At 46.7% G+C, this 16,650-nt stretch overlaps 1 protein-coding gene and 1 long non-coding RNA gene across 2 annotated transcripts in view; one reads left to right on the top strand and one right to left on the bottom strand.

Moving 5' to 3' along the window:
* The window catches only part of LOC135185222 (uncharacterized), a 29,778-nt gene that overhangs the window by 10,018 nt on the left and 3,110 nt on the right, over positions 1-16,650 (top strand). The window lies entirely within an intron of this gene.
* Positions 5,247-7,510, bottom strand: C1QTNF2 (C1q and TNF related 2). Its single transcript, XM_064161299.1, has 2 exons — positions 7,270-7,510; positions 5,247-6,033 (listed from the first exon to the last, which is right to left on the bottom strand). Exons 1-2 carry the CDS (start codon positions 7,508-7,510, stop codon positions 5,420-5,422), a joined length of 855 nt encoding a protein of 284 aa, XP_064017369.1. The 3' UTR covers positions 5,247-5,419.

Here is a 16,650-nt window from a genome sequence, read left to right as displayed (position 1 = left end):
AGCCAGACCATTTTATTTTTCCCAAATATGGTCTGTGTGTTTCTCTTGTTCCATCTGAAACTAAATTAGGCATGACGTAACAGAAGTTTCCTTCAGAATGGCATTGACATTAAAAAAGGAAACAAATAATGAATAAGATTCTCCTTTCTGTAGCATGGCTGTTAGTGGGACTCAAATAGTCTGCCCTGTTGATTAAAAAACCCACCAAACTCCAACCAACAGCATCTTTGATATCATAAAATATTCACAGCAACAAAGAGAGCAGTAATTCTGCACTTGATAAGAGCTCAGACATAGCCTTGAACCTTGGAATCACTTCTTTTTGAAGGAGGGAGTGCCAGCAAGGCCACGTACATAAAACAGGGAATACAGTGCTGTTCCTTCTGATAGCCAAATGAGTAACACACAGACATGGTCATTAACTCATTGGTATTGTAAAAACTGACTGCAGCTGCAATGTGTCTCTTTTTTTTCCAGCCAAATGGGATCCTGCAAACCCTTGTCAGGATCTGATACAATGGGACATATTGGGTCACAATATAGTTTGGATTAAAATATAGGCTTTAACTACAACAAAACTGTTGATTTGATTTTCAAATGCTTTAAAAAACCTGAAACAACACAGACCGAGAGAAAAAAGCAAAATTTCATGGAGATTCCCAAAGCAAGTTTGCATAGAGTTTCTGTTAACTTCAGAAACTTCTGTGTTACTCTTTTGTGGCCAGTGTTTGGGTAAAGCACAAGTGCAGGCTCACTAAAACCTGACTGACACAAGCTGAGTTTGCATGTCAATGAAATTGTTAATGTTGCAATGTTTTTCCCTCTAAAACTAGTTTAACAAACCACATTAACATCTTCACGAGTACTGCTACCATTCTGAGTGCTGGGGCAATAAAATTGCTTTTAGGTGACCAATAACTGAAGACACCAGCCACAAACAGATCAAGAAATGACTCAGGCAACTTGTATCTTACCTGCCAGCATGAAGGGCAAGCTGCTCAGAGATGCAGGAGCTCTGTGCCCTTGAAGATGGCAGAGATGAGGATAGGGTGAGAGCCAGGCTGCCCCTTCCCATGTGGGTTTCATGGGTATGGAGAGCTGTAATCTGCTTGCCTTTGCTCTTGGTAGAAGCAAACTATGAATGATTTTTATATATGGGTTTTTTGGTTTCTTTTTTTAAAGATGATATAGGATTTGGACTGTCCTTAGGAACTGTGATTACTAAGCCTGGCTGGTAGGAAGGGCTTTAACCCTAGTGAGCTGCTGTTGGGTGTGTATCCATGCCACGCTAAGCCTATGGCACTGCAAGGAAAGGACAATATTACAAACTGTTTAGAGGAAACACTTCTGTCTCTCTGTGTAGCTTGAGGAGCTAGTTTTGTTTAAAGGCTTTGGAATGGTAACAGTTCTAGTTTTCTGCTGATGCTGAGCGGTTTGAGTCAGGATAGTTGTGCCTTGCCTTGGGGCACCAAGAGCCCTCAGGGGAGGCTCATGGGCTTCTTGCTGCCCAACAGCCTGAAATAGCCAAGCTTTGTGCTTGATAACTCCCAGCCAGTGGTTTATGTGGACTATGAACATACCCTTCTTTGTAGAGGTCTTTCACTTCTCAACCTGTCTGCCAAGCACCCAGAGGACACAGCCTCTTCTGCACACAGTCACTAGGGAACGACAGAGCTGTTGTTGGGGTTATAGCAGTGCTGGAGTGGAGCATGTGAAACTGTGGGTCATGGGCTTGTGCTGCCCTGATGTAACTCTGCAGCTTCTGCTGATTGACCTGGCTTGTTTCAGGTGCAGAAGCAGCTCTTATCAGTGTTAAAACATGGGGCAAAGGGCAGCTCAGACACTTGAGGTGCAGGAGAATGCTGCAGCATAACAGCTCTTGTGCCAGAGTGGCAGATGTGGATGGAATATCCTGGTTCAGCCAGGATATTCCTCCTTGCTGCCTGATGGCATGTGCCCGTGTGCTCACCCAGCTACTGCCATTCTCAGCTCCTCTCCCACCCTGCCTGAGGTGAAGGAGATGCCTGGGCTGGGGCAAACAGTCTGTGTGGGAGTGGTGCCCTCTTGAGAGAGCTTGGCTGTGAAAACTAGAGCTTTACTTGGTAGTTTTCCAGAAACTTTTTGTCTTTGGAACCAGGGAGACTTTATGTAAATCTCAGTTTCAGTTTAAAAACAAAGAACTGTTTGGCTGGAGGACAATGAGCACAAACCAAAATGCAGCCCAAAGATGCAAAAGCAAGCCAGAATGTTGTTTTAAATTCTCCAAAGTCAGATCCAGTCATTTGGAGTTAGGTGTGGGGGAGGTGGTGGGAGGTGTTCCCCTGCCTTTTAATATTTCAGTAATTGGCCCTGTAGTGACCCAAGCACACTTGTACCTTGCCAGCTGCCCATACCACCTCCCTTTCCACCTGGGCAAGGTAGGAATGGGGAGAGCCCTCAGCTGCTTGAGATGGTTTTCCCTGCCGGATTGGGCTGAGTGGAGACATTCTGTTCAACATGCAAGTTGCTCTTAAAGCATCATGAGAGGAAATGCATCTTTTTCAGAGGAACTTGTGCAAGAGGAGCCCACATCTATCACTTCAAATAGTCCTGCCTCCTTCACGAAGATGTCTTTAAAAGACTTCACACTGATGAGGGGTTAAACAGTCTGCCTCTCCCTCTTGCCTGCTAGATTTTGTTAGTTTGAGTTTTCCGTTTCTTGGTGTTGGAGTCTTCGCTGGTAGCAGATGCCTAGGCTGGGGTTTGAACTGTGCAAGGTAGAGGGCAGCAGGTGACCCGAGTCAGTTCCTAGCTAGCTGGACAGAACTCGCTAGTGCCAGAAGTCCTGTGCTGCTCCTGCGGGAAGGACTTTGCAGCTCCAAAATGAAAGCAAGCACTACACACTGAGCACTCAGTGGGGGGCAATGGTTCTCGTTATAATTTGCATTTTGATACTGCAGACTTAAAAGACTCACTTGCAGGTTTTCTTTTTTACTAGAATCAAAAGGATGCTTTGCCAGACAGTTAATAACTTCCCTTGCTTCTCATCTGGGGAAACCAGCTCATATTCCTCTGAGAGGGGTGATACTGGAATGAATGATGCTGGGAGGAAATGCTCCCTGCTGGGGTCTTTTCTGGAGATAACAAGGGAAGACTGAGCTGATCTCATTGCTCACTGCTGCTTCCTCTTCACCCTCCTCAGGCTTTTTCCCTCTGGTGTTCTCCTAGCTCTAGCACCCTCCTAGCTCAGGCACCAAGTGGATTTGTCTCATAAAATCACTGGAAAACTGTATTGACAACAAATTAAGCCCCAGGCAATAAAAAAAACCCCACTCCCAAAACACCCACTTTTGGGGATGACTAAAACACTAAATCAGGGGGAAAGAACTGAGGAGGGAGCCACGGCTTGTCTCTTGACAGCAGTGGTCTGTGAGGACTACTGGGTTAATTAAAGCTCTGCTATGTCATTTTCCTGTTGGGTGCAGTACAGCTGGATGGTGTTGTGGAGAGGCAACATCCTTCCCTGTGTCCCACCACCTCCCTTGAGCTGCTTCTAACATGTAAATTTGCTGGGGAACCTGTGTTTTGACAGAGACCTGCATGTAACTTAGCCCAGCCAAAAAGGGGTTATTTTCTCCACTGAACTCCTGGGACTGCAGAAATGCAGTTCTTGATCTGCTGCTTCCTGGGAAGGCTGCCTACAAATGCACTCCAGGACACCTTAAAGAAGGGAGCTTTGGAAAAAATAAATGGTTGTCCCTGGCAACCATTGCCAGGGACAGGACACTGGCCATCCAGGTGAGCAGCTTCAGGGCAATGGACAGATCCTATTCTTCCATGTTGCAGGTTTTCTTGCACAGGGAGCAGAAAAGTCTGCACATTCCCCAGCTAACTGGGCTGGGAGATGAGGGGAAATACTCCTGTTGCACAAAATCCACCAGCTATACCCAACAGTGACTGTGCAATCTGTGACACAGTTTTGAAATACCTTCTGGGAATCCAGCTTTGTAAATATCCAGACTATTCCAGCAGGGCTATTTCGGTTTATAAAGTGTATTTGACAGGATCTTTGTAAGATACAACACAATTGCTGTAGTTCATGAAAATCACACAAATATTTTGACTTGTAAAAGTAAGATTGGGAAAAAATAGTAAAAAAATCTTTGTTCTTAAGGGATAGCCTTTCAATGCCTCAGTATGATGGTTAGAGTTCATGAGAGTTTTCACCAAGTAATAAAGGAGATGAGGAAGTATGACTGGAAACCAAGATAGCAAGGAAGAGACTCCTTCCATCTGGCTATGGAAACACAGACCTCTTTGTTACATGAGCTTTGGACACCCTGGGGCAAGGCAACCAGACGGAGTGGCTTTATAGCAGGATAGCTCTTTGCTCTAGTAACAGCAAATCATTTTGGAGCATGTCTCTGTATTAGCTGCTACAGAGGGGGAAAAAATTGTTAAGCTCAGTTTAGTGAAAGTCCAGGGTTTGACTTCCCCCCCACCCCCCACGTGGTTTAGAACCAAAACACTGGGTTTTTTGGAACATTTGTAATATTTGGCATACAACATCAAAACTGCAAAGCAGGAGTAAGATACTGTCTTGAGGAGGATCCCTGCAGCACCACAAGTATCTACCTCAGCAAAAGCTGTCAGGAGTCAAAGTCTTTGACACTTGGGTCTTAATTGTGAAGTTCGTCCTCTGCTGTGGCTCAGAGGATACTTGCACAGTCCAGTTTAGGCTCTGGTCACAGCTTATCAATGCTTGTCTGAAACCAGATGCAGGACCCCAGTGCTGGTATATTGAGGCTGCAATCTGAGAAATGCCAGTGGTGCTCAGTGCAACAGCTTGTGTTCTATGAGGAGCCTTATCTTCAACCTTAAAGACGAGATCTCTCTTTTGTGTCATTTCCCGTTTAGACCAGATGCCTTTGCTTATTACTGCTGCTTTGATGAGGCTGGGAGCTGCTCTTACTTTTATAACTTTAGCTGAAAACTTCCTGACTGTTGAATAGCCAGTGAAGTGCAGCTCTGTATGCACAAGGATTATTGCTGTTATAGGGTGTAGAGGGAGGAGACATAGTGATACATTCTTCAACATCAGAGGCACTTCTGAGCTCAGCTTTCAGGAACTGGTTGTTGGTTTCCATGCTTTATAATAATCAAAGTACTCTGCACCAGTATTTGAGTTATGTGTCCATGGTGTGTTGGAATCATCATGGAATACATAATGAATGGCTCTGAGATGTATTGATTCATGAGGCTGCTTAAGGGTGGGCCCTAGTGGTCCTGGCACCATGTGGACTGGTTGATGGCATCAAGTAAGTATCCAATATGATATGCAGTTGTTTGATAATCTCACACATATTCATGTACAGGCTATACTTGGCTGGAGTGTGGTCTCATGCATTTCCTATTTTTTCCCTCAAGTTAATTTCTCATCCTATATTTCATTGAGATAATCTTGATCAGGGTATATCAGGAAGCCAGTAAATAAGCTGTCTGTCCAATAAGGATCATAAAAAAGCCCATTTTGTTCTGAGTAAAAGATCTGCAGCCATACCTCATCCTCCTGCTTCAGAGAAAGGATGGTTGATCCAGAGGCAACATCATGATTCCCTGTGTTAGCATCAAAAGTCTTGATGCGATACTGCCCGTTGTGAACCAAGCCAATAGCCAAGTGTTTGTTAGCCAAAGTGATGTCATAAGTGAAGTAGTAAATACCTGGGATGCTGCATACAAATTTCCCACTGGAAGCATTGTAATGTCCTCCCTCATTCATCAAGATCCTGTCAAATTTGATGGGCAGCCTTTCCCTTGGGTAGCTCTTTGAGACTGCCACGGAGAAGGCAGATTTGGCTTTGTTGGCATTACAGGTGCAGGGTCCTGGCATGCCGGTCTCGCCCTTGTTCCCTTTGGGCCCTTTCTTTCCTGGTGCCCCATTTTTTCCAGGATTACCCTTCAAACCCTTAGGCCCTCGTGGGCCTGCTTTGCCAATAGCTCCTGCTTTCCCCTTTGGTCCTGGCTTGCCGGGGTTTCCTGTTCTGCCTTGTGGACCTAGAAGACAAATAACCTTGTAAATTTTTCAATGAAAGAGATGATATGGCAAGTGGAAAGGGGTTGTATGGTTGCAGCAGTATAATTTTCACTTAGGAGGAAAACCTTGATGGTGAGATTCTCAGTGAAATACCACCTGGGGCTGAACATCTGTCAGAACTGACTAACCATGTTAGGTAGGTAGTTGGCATGATAACAATGAGACTCAGGAGCAGGACAGTCTGTCCCTTTTAGGGACCAAAAGGCTGGTTCAATTATCTGGCTCACTTGAGGCAAAGGAGTAATTAATTATAGAGCTAGCCAGAAACAAGCTTTAGATTGTGTGGATTTTAAAGAGTGGGACAGGTTTGTGAAGCTTTTGGAACCTAGCTTTGAGCAGAGTATTTTAAAAAAATAATTAAACATGAAACTGTTGTGCAAAAAACCAAATAATTAAAAATTAAAGTGTCAAGAAGCTGAGCCTCAGTCATGAACCAGAAAATACCTGGTGCAGGGATGTTCATGAGGTGGGAAGCAAGTTGGACTGTCACGCTGGTGCTGAAACTTCTGATTAGTGCTGATTGGATTGTGGTAGTGTCCAATATACAACAGATTCATGAGGATTTCTGCCCTGTCTCTAGCAAGACTTGATTTAAACGCAGCTGTGGGTGGAAACCTGTTCTCTGAATTCCCTGGTTTATGGATGGGAGAAGACAAGATGCAGCCTTGGCACACTGGTGTTGTGCTGGATCAGGAGTGCACTCTAGTGTGGCGATTGGAAATCACCACTTCCTCTCCATCGCTGGTCATGGTGCTTGCTGTAAGGCTGGAGCTAAACAAGAGCCTCAGCTCAGGATTAAAGAAAGGTTGTTGTTTACTTTGATTTAGACTGAACATATCCTGTCACCCAGTTAGAGAGCTCTGATGAGCACCTGACTGTTTCCTTGAGAGCAGGAATCAGAGACCATCATTTTGTCTGATGTGGAGAGAGTATATGGGAATCAGGAAAATCTCACTTGGCAACAAAAGGAAACCAATAGGAATTGTAAAGAACATTAAGCTGCTGTCAGCAAATAAAGTGAGTCTGAAACTCTATGGCAAAGGCTGACAAATGTGAGATTTTGGAGAAGGGGAGCAGAAAGTTCTAGAAAGTTCCAATGAGATGTTTCCTGTCCTGAGATTTGGGTTGCTGTTAACTGAGCTGTTGCATTACTTTTACATTTTATCCCTGGGGTGCCAAGAACAGTTTTCTCTTACCTTCGTCACCGTGCTCGCCTTTATCCCCATCCTTGCCATCCTTGCCATCTTTTCCTGGGAAGCCCATCCTGCCGACTGTCCCTGGAGTCCCAGGTGCACCAGGAGGCCCAGGTGGCCCAGGAGGTCCTGGCAGGCTGCATGCCAGCTGGGAACCTTCCTGAAGCTCTCCCTTGGCAAAGCCCCCCAGGATGTGATTTGCCACACAGGGCACAGTCCAGAGGAGGAGGACAGCCGAGATCATGGCACAGCCTGTAAAAATGAGATGGACCATGGCTGTCATGTGCAGAAGCCAGCATGAGCGAGTAGAGCAGTGTCCCCTCCACTGGAATTGTGGTGTTGTACAGACTTGCAAGGAAATGGGAAGTAATTGGGTAGGGTTTTTGTCAGGATAGGGGAGATGTTTGGTTTGGTGTGATATGCATTCAAGGATTTGGCTCATGGAATTTTTTTTCTCTGTTCATCTGGTCCAACCTTTTTAGATGACAGTGTAGTTGAAATGAGCTAGCCCAGCACCCTATCAAGCTGAGTCTTAAAACCATCCAGTGTAGGGAAATCCACTACTTCCCCTGGGAGATAATTCCAATGTCTAATTGTTCTCATGGGCAATTTTTTCTTCTGGATTCCATTTTTAATCTCCCCAGGAGTAGCTTGTACCCACTACCCCTTTTCTTTTCCTGTAAGTCCTTGTAGAAAAGGAGTTTCCTTCATTCTGGTAGCCACCCTTTACATACTGCTATGTGGTAATAAGGCCTCCCCTAAGCTTTCTCTTCTCAAGGCTGAACAAACCCAGTTCTTTCATGCTTTCTGATATGGAAGGTCTTCCAGTCCTTTGATCATCTGTAGTTAAACACAGCTATACTAGAAGATGAGCTGGGATAACCCAGACCTTTCAGGCTGTCAGTGGCCTTTTGGTCAGGAGAGGTCCTGCTTGTCATTAAGTTAAATACAGGAGGCTTTAGAGAGCCTCCTCAGTCGTTATGTTTAACTCTTGCACTGGAAATAAGATGCTTAAAGTATCGTATAGACTTCTTGTTGGCCTTAGCACTATCATCCTGATATTGGCTGCTGAAGGGGTGGAAATGCATACTACGTGCTCCAAATCCAGCCAGTAATATGTTATGTATTAGTGCTGAGTGGGAGCTCCCCAGTTCTGTGATACGTATAATTAAGAACATGCAGAGGAGTGGGAAATGCAAAACAGATCCCCAGGCTGGATTTGGCTCCTGAGGTGTTTTGTTCCTCTGCTGTCTTTTGCTTTTCTAATAGCTAAGATTACTTCCTGATGAAAGGTGTCAGTTTAAGTGGCTTTGTGGAAGTCACCAACCACTATTAATGTGGACTGCTGAATAAAGGCTTCTCAGTTCATGGAAAGGGAAACAAAATGCTAAAATGCCCACGTAGTGGGGAGATCCCAAGGAAAGCTACATCCTCCTTCACAGTAACCACCTCAAATGGGGCAGAAGAGAAATAAGAGATGTCTGGACTGGATGATGCTAATAAGATGTGGCAGCAGAAAATGTCATTGCAGAGCATAACCTGAAGAAAGCTGGGACTGCTTGATGTAGAGAATAAAGTGGTAAGGAAGAGCTCAGGGCAGGAGAGAAGCATTCTCATTTAGAGATTCTTACTGTACTGTGTTCAGCTCTGGGACCCTCAGTGTAAAAAAGACCTGTACCTGTTCGAGAGGGTCCAGAGGAGGCAATGGAGATGATCAAGGGGCTGCAGTACCTCCCCTGTGAGGACAGGCTGAGAGTTGGGATTGTTCAGCCTGGAGAAGAGAAGGGTCCAGGGAGACCTTTCAATACTTAAAGGAGGCCTACAAGAGAAGATGAGGAGGGACATTTTGTCAGACAGTGTGGTGGCAGGTTGAGGGGTGATGGTTTCAAACTGGAAAAGGGTACGTTGAGATTGAGGATAAGCAAGAAATTTTTTATTATGAGGTTGGTGAGGCATAGGAATAGGTTGCACAGAGAAGCTGTGGATACCCCCTCCCTGCAAGTCTTCAAGGCCAGGTTGGATGGGGCTTTGAGCAACCTCATCTAGTGGAAAGTGACTCTGCTCATGGCAGGGAAATGGAACAAGATAATCCTTAAGGTTCCTTCCAGCGCAAACCATTCTGTGATTACGTTTTGTGATAAGAACTTCACTACCTTTAGACAACCCATGTAGTTGACCTGGTGTGTTGAAAAGCAGCAAGCACAAAATAGCTCAAGACTAGGAGGTCAGCAGTAGTGGTACTTGGATAGACTAAGACAATTTGACTACCTAGAGCTGTGCTCTGGTGCAGCTCCTGAGTTGGTGTTAATTAATGGCTCCACAAGAACGTTTCGTCCCACATCACAGCAGTGCGTGTGGGATGCAAAGCACAGTCACATTCACAAGAGGCTCTATAAATAACGTCTTAAAGAAACCTCTTTGATAGAAAAGGAACCTCACACTGGTCCACCTTAAAAGGAAAATTGCTCCTCGGTGTAGAGCCTATGATGAGCTCCAAAAAGCAAATTGGAAACATCAGCATCTTTCCTCTCCACAGTGCTAGTGGCAGACCTGGCACTGGAGGCCATGCAACATTGTTTCAGCTGAGACCTTACTTTTCTAATGACATTTTAATTAGTGTCCTTGTTAATAGGGTTTTGGAGGCTTTTGAGCTGTGATCAATGCCTGTTGTATGAGAGGGTGCAATGTGACCACAGGGTTACTGATTACTGGAGGACTGCTCAGGGCGGAGAGCAAATCCTGTGTAGCCTTACTGAGCATGGGGATCAGGTGATGGCTTTGGTGTGTGGCTGCCACTGAAGTGCAGATGTTCAGCTCCTTAGCACCCAAGGAGGGCACACCAGTAGCAGGCACTGATTTCAGGAAGGAAAAATAACGTGGACCAGCTTCACTTCAGCTAGCTCAGATGGCTGCAGCATAGGCAAGGCATTAGGGCTTCTATTGCTCCAGTTTCTCAGCAGCAGAGCCTGGGAGGCAGCACCAGGGTTTGCTCGAGGTTATTGAGCACATTGGTGCTGAGTTTGGACCAGAGCAGAGATATTCTGGCCCTTCAGCTGTGGAGTGCTTGTCTCTGACAGCATGTTGGTGACAGGCAAGATCTTACAAACACAGAAGCACCTTTTTTTCCAATACTTAAAAATATCCTATTCATATATTGAGTCACTCTGAAATACTGAGCAGCAATGGTGCTTTCTAGGTTGTTCATTCAAAGAAGAGCAGGTTTTGAGGTCAGGAGATGGTGCAGCTCACAGTGAGCATGTGATGAACAAGGGCAGTACTGAGCTGCTCTGAGGGAGAACATCTTAGAGGAAAGACCCTTTGAGCTTCCAGATACTAGGTAGGCTCTGTCTGAGACATCATGTTCTGATGATGGCTGGCTAAAACCTCTACCTAGAGAGGCTCTAAAATGTGCTGCAAATGACTGGGTCCTGAGATGGAAGGATGAGGCAGACAGGTGGAGTCAGAGGTGTTGATCAGCTGGGTTGTGACACAATGATTCCTTGTGCCCTTCAGCTGAGTCAATGGAAATTGCTGGTGTGGGACATTGCTGCTGCTGGCAGCTCCTGGAATTGATGTAGTTTGTAAAACTGAGCTGTGGATCCCCACTGGGTAACTTCAGGGAAGTTTTCTTCTTCAGGAAGAAAACTAGGAAGGGGATAATTTTGGAAAGTGTCCACTCCTGAATCTTGGAGTTGAAACACAGCTTTCTAGAAAATACCTCAGGACAAAGAAAGCCACAGAGTGTCTCTGATTTGCCAGCCTGGTACATGAAGAGCTGAGCAGTTACTGGCCTCTCTTCCTACTGAGCCCTATGTTTTGGGTCTTCTGCTATTATTACACTTGATTATTCAATTAATTACTCAAAGCAAATGTGTGTCTGAAATGGGGTGTTCTGACCCAGCCCCATGGCCTTTGTGACACTTCTGTTTCAGGACATTTTGTTATTATTGCTTTTTACTTTGTGAGTCTTTCTATTCCTGCTGGTGCTTGGCCTTTAGCCGAGGCTGCCCCATGCCCTGGCTGTCCCCATGCCCTGGCTGTCCCCATGCCCTGGCTGTCCTTGAAGAGAGCAGACTGGGGCATAACTTTCCTCAGGGCTGAGAAACACCAGGGGCAGGTGGGCTGCCTGACTCACCAAATGCCCTGACCAGCCTGTTTGAAGCAGACACTTGTGCACTCAGCAGGGTTTGAACCTGACCCCTCCATGCTGAAATGTGAGCATCTCAAGAGCTTCTGTAGCATGTAGAACATCTGTGAAGGGGGACTGCAAACCCATGCTCTCTAATAGCTTTTTCTGTGCACTCTCTGTTGCTGGAGCAACGCTCTGCAGATGCATCACTCTACTACCCTTCCTAGGAGCTGTGTCCCCACAGGGCTCCTAGCAGCCTCCATCCCTGTCCTGGAGCTCCTGCTTTTGCTGGCTGCTGCAGCAGAGATGGGTTTGCTGCTGCTGGAGGAATCTCACAGACAGGAGATTCAGAGGGCACATCTCCTATTGTGTCTCCCCTATAGCTTTGGTTGTCATAACATCCCTGTTTAATGTGCTTCCTGCAAGCCTCTGTGTGACCACCCTCATCCCAGCCCTGCTGCAGGTGATCTTCCTGATTCACAGTAAAGAAGCCAGATGAGTTCTATAGATCAATATGCATAAAGGTGTTTCTGTAAGAAAGAATTTTGCCTGCATGAGTGATCCCCAGGAGAAAAGGCTCAATTGTACTTTCTGGTGCTTACAGGACAGCTGGGCTGAAATCCTCTTGGACGAAAAATCTCTGAGGGTTTGCCAGTTGTGGTTTGGTGGCACCTGGTGGCTGGAAAGTGATTTTTGGCCAGTGCAATGGTGGTCCCTGCCTGCCTATGGCAAGGAAAAGAACAGCAGAGCAGAGAAGAGGAAATGGTCTGGGGGGAATTGCTGCTTGGAAGGAGGAGCAGGATGCTTGGAATACTCAAGAGGAGACCCAGGAGTCAACAAAAAAAATGAGACTTTCTACTCTCTTTCCTTTTAATGATTGAGGCTTTCTTCAGTAAAACAACCATCATCCTGCTTCAGAATTTCTCAGCACAGATCAAGGCATCTTCCTTAGCCTTCAAAATAATCATTATCCCCGTGAGCCCAATTCTCAGCTTAGGTGGTGGTGTCCCTGGGGTGGAATCACAAGGCTGATTTAGATAAAATAAGGTGTGCCACCAGTGACAGCAGCTGGAATGGGCATATTTAATAATAACCCAGTGAATGAGTTATACTGGATCTGAGCTTGGTCTGTTACCTGCTGTTGCACAATGCAGTGTTGGAGGAGATAAAGAGTGATTCTGTGCCTGATTCTGCACCACCATCTCACCTTTAGGCAACCAGAGATGCCTGTGGCAAACCTAGCCCTGAGCTAAACCCCAGTTAGAGAAGCTGTTGGTCTCCAGCCTGAAGGGAGAGGCTGCAGTTTTGGCCACACAGGGTGAGTGCTCCCACTAAAATCTGAGGAACACTTCCTTCCTGGAGCATTTCTTTTAACTGGTGCCTGTTGCCTTTATGGATTCCTGTGAGGGTGTTGGAATTCTGAGTGCTCAGTGATTTAGACCTTATTTAGTAAGTTTTCAAAGTTAGAGTTAAGAGGAGGGAGGGGAAGAAAAAAAGGAAAAGTTAATCTACTCACCAGGACTACTCTCTTCAGTGAGGTCTTGACAGGCTCTGGAAGCCTACAGGATTTTGAGCAGATGTTTTGCTGCCGATCGCAGTCACGCAGGCACTGTCCTGCCACAGCAGCGTCCCTCTGAGGGCTGTGCAGTGTTGACTTCGGTCCTTTCTAGTAACGTTTTACTCCTTTTTTTTTTTTCACGTGGATTGCTGGCTTCCTGCAGCAGCTCAAGGTTTTGGCTCAACATTGCCAAAGGCATATTTTTATTATTGTGTAATGGGTCTGTGCCTCTGTCACGTGGCACAGCAAGAAATTTGTACGCACATATGGCTGGAAAGCTTCTTGGTGCTTGGGGAGCTTTTCTTTTTCTCCCTCTCTCTGGCAGGCTCGTGTGAAAGGCTCAAGAGTTGTCTGGATCATTTCTGACCAGTTCTGTCCCTCTCTGCTATAGTTGCTGCATAAGGGGATGTGTAACACAGACTGAACTAGGGAACAACTTTGACACTTGATCCTGAAGAGAAGCAAATCTTGTCCTAAAGGTGGAAATTTGCCTCTAAACCAATTTAGACAACCAGGTAAAGACTAATTGCTCCAGACCTGAATTAAGGAACAATAGCATATTTGTCAATTTTGAGAAGACACTACCTGTACCCTGGCACTTCTTCAGGTGGATGCACAAGAGAAAACACAGGGACTTTGCCATAGGGATGCCAGGGCAGGAATGTTTCTGCCTTTGGAAATGGTTGGGGGTTTGTTTTGAGCTTGCAAAGTAATTGCAACCCCCCCCAAGCAATTGCTTAAGGTAAGGCAGTGACACCAGAAGAGTTCAGCTTTAGCTCTGCCATCACATAAGTGTTGGGTTGCAGTAAGTCCCTGTCCCTTCTTTCTCTGCTGCTGCAAGTCAGCTTGTTGATAGCCCAGCATTGTACTGGCCTGTTAAACCCAGAACCTGCAAACACCTTACGACTCTCAAAACTGACAGTGCCTCCCTCTCAGTCCCTGGGGAAGTGCAGAGACAAACAAGGGTCGAAGTTTCTTGCCCATCCTTTCCCTCTGTCCTTGCTTTGCAGGATGCTCTGTGATGTTGCTGGGGCTGGTATGGACCAGACTAATTTTTTAAGGAAGTAATGAGTAGAGTCTAAACTGGAGCTGTAGGACAACCCAGATATAGAGCCTGGCTCCAAAGGTGCCTAGGCTGGCAGTGTGAGAGCTTGTGGTGGACTCATCAGCCTGTTGAGAAGGCAGTGATGACTCTGAGGCCATCATCACCCACAGAGAGCGGGTCACTGGTACTCCTGGCTGCAGCCTGTGGACTCCCATTGTGGGAATGCAATTTCTGCTCTGTCCTGGCCGGGATCCTGTGTAGGGCTTGGTGCAGGCATGTGCATTCTGGCAGGGCTGCAGATACTGCCCAGCTGCTCTCCAGCCAGTGAATATTTTCAGCTCAGTCCAGGCTATCAGCTGGTTGGGACTGCATGGTTAGTATCATTCCTTACTCTGCCAGAGCCCATCTTTGTCAGAGCTGTTGTGGTTTTTTTGTTAAGCTCTACCCTGCACATGCTGTTGGAACATGGTAGGAGTGGATGTAATGTAGCAATGAAGTGTGTATACAGTTTGCTTTGTGAGCTGGAATCAGTTCAGCTGCTTCTGGGAGGGGTTGGCCAAGGACCACAGGGCTGTGTCCATGCTGTGTTGATGGATCCACAGAGCTCCTTCAGAGCCTGCAGCCCGATCCCCAGCTCCCCGATGGTTCAGGGGTGTTCTCTGTCATTGAATAGCCTCCAGGAGAACAACCTTCCTCCTTCACCCATGCAATCATCACCTTAAATTTCACTGGGATAAGGGCTGCCTTAGAAAAGCTGCCATGTAGCTGCAGAGCTCTGGCATGCCTGTAGGGAGCTGCCCTGCCCACTGCCTTCTTGGCACTGGGGTAAGCAGAGGTGAGGACATCTCTGAAACAGGCTCCAAGAGCCACCCTCCCTTGGTGATCAGCTGAATTTGAATTCCCACTTTTGGCCTTTTTGGAAAAAGTCTGTAGGAGCCCAGTCCTGTTGGAGAGCCTTTCTCGTCCAGGTACGGTGTTGGAGTCAGCCAAAAGGCTGAAGGCATTGCCTGAGTGCAAGTCCTGCCTTGTGTTTCTTATGAAACCAGATGAAAATTTCCCACAGGCTTTGCCAGGGAGCTGGGCAGATTAGCCTGGGAAGCACTAACACTAACAGCGCTGAGAAGAGAAAGTCCTTATGCTTATCCCAAACCTGCCCCGTGTGGCAGCTGCGTTCAGGCACTGGGGTTCAGGGGGGAGGGCTGTATGCAAAATGTGCTAGGGGTGAGACAATACTTGAAGATAGAGCAGTCCTGCTGGGCAATTCAAGGCCTGACTAGGGAACTTGTGTTACTGGTGCTTTTGTGCTCAGATCACTGGCGTGATGAAGGCAGCAAGAGCCTGACCTAGTTCAGCGGTGTGGGGAGAGGCAGTGCTGGGAAGCTCCTGCCAGGCAGATGGAAAATGTGTCTGTGCTGCAACACAGAACTGAGCTCACTTGAGGTCCCAGAGAGCTCTGCTGGAGAACATGCTTGGCAGCACACTCTGTTAAATAAATAAACTGCCCCTCCACAGTGAAGCAGAGCAGCCCTGGGACTCAGTTCTCAGTTCATTTTGTTTCAGCCAGACGTTGCAGGGAAGTGTTAGGGATGGTATCCCTTCCGTGCTGCGCTTCAGCAAAAGCCTCCCTGCTGTGATCAGCATGGGTTCTGCCATCAATCACGGGGAAGGTAGCTCCTTGCTGCAGTGCAGGGGGCTGGCTGGGGCTGATCTCTGCCCTGGCAGACCCCCACAGGACACATGTGGGCCTGGAGGAGTAGGTCCCCACCACAGATGGGTTGTTGTGGTGCTTTCTCATTGGCAGCAGAGCCATGCTGCCTGTGCCATTCTTATAGTCTCTGCACCATCCTGGGAGGTCCTGTCTCATCTGGTCTGAGTGCTGCTCCTGGCTGGCATGGTGCTGTTCACTTTCCCCCAGCACAAGGTGCTGTGGCTTTACATCATTTAGATAAAGCTTGCTGCGGGGCTGGGGCAAAGGAAAGGTGCATGATCCAGCACCTACAGAGAAAAATGTGTCATTTTAGCTCTGCTGTCACCTGTGAAGGCACTTGGGGTGAGAAGCCTAAAGGTGAGCTATAGCTGGCTCCTTGCCTCAGCACAGCAGGGCAGGACCACGTCCCAGAGAGAAAGCATTTTCCCTTGTTTGGTATCAGAGTGCCAATGTATTTCACCCTTACAGACACTGACCTTGCAGCAGGGACTTGAAAGCAAAGAAAATGACTCAGCAAATACCAAAATAGCTGCAGTTCACCCAGAGGCTGGAGGCCTTCCCTTTGCACTGGGCAATGGCAATGAAAGTATACTTTTCTCCAAAGATGAGTGTAGGTGCTTTGGGGGAGATATTAATGGAATGGAAAAAGCTTTCTTCTACCCACCAGGCATCCTGGCTTAGTGTGGATTTGAGTAATTTTTATTGCTCTGTCTAAAATGAGTTTGGAAGTCTGTGAGCAGTCTGCAGAGAGTGATTGTCCCTCTCCAAAAGCCCCCATAAAAATGAGTGAAATCTCTGTTTAAACTTAAAGGATGCCCTTGAGACCATTAGCTCTGCTTAGGAACTACAGTCCTAACCCATTAAGATAAAAATAAATAGAGCTTATTTTAGGAAGAAGGAAGTGGGAACCAGCCCAAGCACCAGCGAGCCACTGCAAGCACAAT

Source organism: Pogoniulus pusillus, chromosome 22, assembly GCF_015220805.1.
Source record: "Pogoniulus pusillus isolate bPogPus1 chromosome 22, bPogPus1.pri, whole genome shotgun sequence".
Taxonomy (NCBI): Eukaryota; Metazoa; Chordata; class Aves; order Piciformes; family Lybiidae; genus Pogoniulus; species Pogoniulus pusillus.
Note: the sequence above shows the minus strand (reverse complement) of the source record. Positions and strands in the feature narration are given on the sequence as shown.

What these genes read in the sequence shown, in the direction of transcription:
- C1QTNF2 (XM_064161299.1), bottom strand. Translation starts at nt 7,510, where the DNA reads ATGATCTCGGCTGTCCTCCTCCTCTGGACTGTGCCCTGTGTGGCAAAT. An exon ending in AGGCGAGCACGGTGACGAAG is followed by an intron (nt 6,034 to 7,269) that starts GTAAGAGAAAAC and finishes TTTGTCTTCTAG; the next exon opens with GTCCACAAGGCAGAACAGGA.